The 4,239-nt window shown below is 45.0% G+C and overlaps 1 protein-coding gene across 1 annotated transcript; it reads right to left on the reverse strand.

Annotated features, from left to right (window-relative positions):
• LOC109232658 lies at positions 1,390 to 1,927 on the reverse strand. The gene is made up of 2 exons (XM_019398414.1): positions 1,561 to 1,927; positions 1,390 to 1,508 (listed from the first exon to the last, which is right to left on the reverse strand). Exons 1-2 carry the CDS (start codon positions 1,925 to 1,927, stop codon positions 1,390 to 1,392), a joined length of 486 nt encoding a protein of 161 aa, XP_019253959.1.

A 4,239-nucleotide genomic window follows, 5' to 3' on the forward strand; every position in this document is an offset into this window, starting at 1 on the left:
GGACAAGTATATTTTTAGTTTTCTCAGGGCCACAGTGCAATCTGAATTCCACTGGAGTCCGTTGTCTTTTTTCAGCACATCGAAAAACTTATGGCATCTATCGGATGACCGTGAGATGAACCTCGACAGGGCGGCTATCCGGCCAGTCAGCTTTTGTACCTATTTTTTGCTGGTTAATATTTCGGGTATTCCTTTGATGGCCTTAATCTGGTCTTGATTGACTTAGATTCTTCTTTGTGATACCAAGAAACCGAGAAATTTGCCAGAGGTTACGCCGAAGGCGCATTTTTCGAGATTTAGCTTCATTTCGTACCGTCTTAATATTTCGAGGGCCTCTGTAAGGTGGTCGATATGGTCCTCTACCCTTTTGGATTTGACCAACATGTCATTGATGTAAGCTTCCATTGTTTAGCCGAGTTGGTCTTTAAATATCTTGGTGACCAACCTTTGATACGTGGCCCCTGCGTTCTTTAGCCCGAATGGCATAACCTTGTAACAGTATGTTCCTTGATGGGTGATGAAAGTAGTTTTCTCCTGGTCTTCCTCCTCCATGAGGATTTGATTGTAACCCGAGTAGGCATCCAAAAAGCTCAGCAGTTCGTGCCCTGCTGTTGCATCGATGAGTTGGTCGATATGAGGCAGGGGAAAAGAGTCTTTCGGGCATGCTTTGTTCAGATCTCTGAAATCTACACACATCCGCCATTTCCCATTTTTCTTCTTTACCATGACCACATTTGTGACCCATTGGGGATATTTTGATTCTCGGATAGAATCGTTGGCGAGCAGCTTATCAACTTCATCGCTGACGTCCTCATTAATTGCGGTATTGAATTTTCTCCTTATTTGTCGCACTGGTGGATAGAGCGGGTCGACATTCAACTTGTGCGTAGCGATGTCTTTCGGGATGCCCGAAATATCTGAGTGGGAGAAGGCAAACAAATCGGCGCTGTTAGCTAAGAATTTATGAAATATACCTAGTTCTGAGATATTGTGCCCGATATAAGCCTTTTTTGTGCTGTCGCTGTTGTTTAGTTGGACGGGATCGAGATCTTCTATCATTGACTCAGCGGCTTCCACGATGTCGGGATCCTTAATAACGTCTGTCTGTGAGTCTGATTTGGTTCCCGACATCGCTAATTGCTATGCTTCGGCGTTTGCTCCCTTTAGTTGCCGGGTATTTGTGCAATCCTCGGCGATACGATAGCATTCTTGAGCAGTGCATTATTCGCCTAGGATGCTGAATATTCCCATGGAGTAGGGAACTTGATTACTTGATAGAGGCTTTACGGGACGGCCCTCATGGCGTGTATCCACGGCCGTCCTATGATGGCATTGTAAGCTGTATCTTGGTCCATGATATGAAATGTTGTTTCTAAGGTGACTCCTCCGCTAGGATGTTATACAATGCGGTATTATCTGATCCTCGAGCCTCATCTGTACGAGGACTCGAGGATGGATAATACACGCGCCGTTTCCATCGTCCACCATTATTGTTTTCACATCAGTATCTGAAAATACATAAAGTAATAACAAGAGCGTCGTAATGAGGAAAAGTCAAACCGTCAGTATCTAACTTATCGAAGACGATACTATCTTCGAGGTCATCATACCGTTCGTGAGTGATCGGCCGCATAAGTTTGTGTGTAGTGGTGAATTTCACATGGTTGATTGCTGCCCCGTCGCCTCCACCGATGATCATTTGGATGGTGTGAGCGGGAGAAGGGGGCTTTGGAGGTCCCTGGGGTTGTTCGCGTCCGTGAGCAAAGTTGGCTCGTCCTTGGTCGCTCATTAGTTCTCTCAGGTGTCCCTGGTTCACCATTCTCACTACCTCCTGTCGCAGACCTATGCAGTCTTCAGTTTTGTGACCCCGCTCTTGGTGAAATTCACACAGAGCGTTCGACTTCCGAGTATTTGGATCAGATTTCATCTTTTGCGGCCATTGTACCTTCGTGTCGAGCTTCTCTAGTGCGTACACTATTTCTGAAGGGGAAACACAAAAATTGTGAGCAGATAAGAGTGGAGGCATACCTCTTTCGTTTCGCTGAGTCCCTGTGTGCCGAGGAGGGCCATCAGTGTGCTGAGAGGGTAGTGGGACGGTTGTTCTGATGTAGGGCTGATGTCTTTCTCAGCCGAGATGGGGGCCCAACTGATCCCTTCAACCGTCATTACGACGATCTTTCCTTGATTCTGCTTGAACTGACGTCAGCCGTTGGATTGGACCGTTTAGGTCGTCCTCATCGGCTCTTACCTCAGCACAATAGGCATTGTGGATTTCTTCCCAAGTGGTGGGAGGGTATTTCATGAGCCTGCTTAATAGTTTTCTGGTTGCTCTCGACTCGTTCCTACTCAACTCGTTCTGGAAGGCCGCTACCAACATCCCCTCTGATACATTTGGTAGGCTCATTGTCACGACCCTATTCCCGGACACGGTCGTGATAGCGCCTCTCGTGAAGACAAGGCCAACCAACTATTCCCAATTCGAAGTTAAACACCTAAACATCAAGAAAACAGGCTAAAATATGATTTAATAGTACTAAGTAGCAGATAATATCATAATAATGCGGAAGTACAACCCAAACACAGCCCTAACCGGGGTGTCACTAGCCATGAGCATCTATAAGTCATAATACAAGTCTGCTAAGTCTATGCTAGTACAAATATCTAAAAATAGATAGAAATGATAAAGGAGGAGAAACACGGGATTGCGGACGCCAGGCAGCTACCTCGTGACTCCGAATGTCCGCCTGAAGCTATAAGGATCAGCACTCGGGAGCAGAACTAGACACGCCAGAATCTGCACACAAGGTGCAGGGAGTAAAGTGAGTACTCCAACTCAGTGAGTAACAAATGTAAATAAAGACTGAAAAAATCACGTAAGGCACAGGGCAATCTATAATGAAGCAGTAAAACCATTTGAAAAATAGTAAATCACTCAAGAGATAAATAGAAATCCTTTTTCAATAGGAAAGCAGGAAAATGACAAGCAATTAAGGAATAATGAACACATAGAAGTTTGCCCCTCGGGCACAGTATCAACAACTCCGCCCCTCGGGCAACATCTCAGAACCATACCAGCCCCTCGGGCTCAATCTCACATCATACTGGGTACCCGCGCTCACTGGGGGTGTGCAGACTCCTGGAGGGGCCCCTTACGGCCCAAGCGCAATATCAAGCCATCTCGTGGCGTCATCACTAGGCCCTCAGCCTCATATCAATCAAGCCACCTCGTGGCGTACATATCTCAGGCCCTCGGCCTCAAATCAATATCAGTGTTTCCTCACAACATAAGCCCTCGGCCTTACTTAGTCAAAAATTCTCACAAGCCCCTCGGGCAGTAGTAAAACAGTATTTCTCAGCCCAAACATCATTTAAAATATCATTTAAGTAGTTAAAGGGAGTAAACATGGCTGAGTATAAAAGCATTGGAAAATAACATGACTGAGTTCAAGTATAAAGTCAAAACAGTGAGGAAATATCAATAAAATCCCCCAAAGGGTTAAAATAGTTGGCACGAAGCCCAAATATGGCATTCCACCCGAATAATGATGATAGCAAATAGATTTCAGTCAAATACGCGGTAAAATCATCAATCGGGATGGACCAAGTCATAATCCCCAATAGTGTACGACCCCACGCTCGTCATCAAGTGTGTGCCTCACCTTAATATAGCACTACGATGTGCAATTCGGAGTTTCAAACCCTCAGAACATCATTTACAATCATTACTCACCTCGAACAGGTCAAATCTCTAGCTCGCGATGCCTTTGCCCCTCGAATTGGCCTCCACTCGCATCGAATCTATCCAAAATCAGAACGAGGACGTCAAAATAGGCTAAGGGAACGAAGCCCAAGTGAAAACAATCAATAATAAACACAAATCTCGAAATTACCAAAACCCGACCCCCGGGCTCACGTCTCGGAATTCGAAAATTTTTACACCAATAGATTCCTTATCTTCCCACGAGTTCATACATACCAAAAACTCAAAAATCCGACCTCATATGGCCCATGAAAACCTCAATCATAGGTCTCCAATCCTAAACCCTAGCTTCCCTAATTTTCACCCTTAATTCCCACAAATTCTAGCTCTAATCCATGAAATAATAGCATAGGAACAAGTTTTAGGTCCAAAATCCTTACCTCAATGAAGTTCCCTTGAAATCCCTCTTCCAAATCGTCTAAAAAGCTCCCAAGCCGAAGTCAAAAATGGTGAAATAACCCAAAATTTGCGAAGAACTC

This window comes from Nicotiana attenuata, chromosome 9 (assembly GCF_001879085.1).
Source record: "Nicotiana attenuata strain UT chromosome 9, NIATTr2, whole genome shotgun sequence".
In the NCBI taxonomy this organism is placed as follows: domain Eukaryota; kingdom Viridiplantae; phylum Streptophyta; class Magnoliopsida; order Solanales; family Solanaceae; genus Nicotiana; species Nicotiana attenuata.

Excerpts from the sequence above, each read along its gene's own strand:
- LOC109232658 (XM_019398414.1), bottom strand. The coding sequence starts at position 1,927 with ATGAAATCTGATCCAAATACTCGGAAGTCGAACGCTCTGTGTGAATTT. Across the intron at positions 1,509-1,560 it reads CGATAAGTTAGATACTGACG|ATACTGATGTGAAAACAATA; the intron begins GTTTGACTTTTC and ends ATGTATTTTCAG.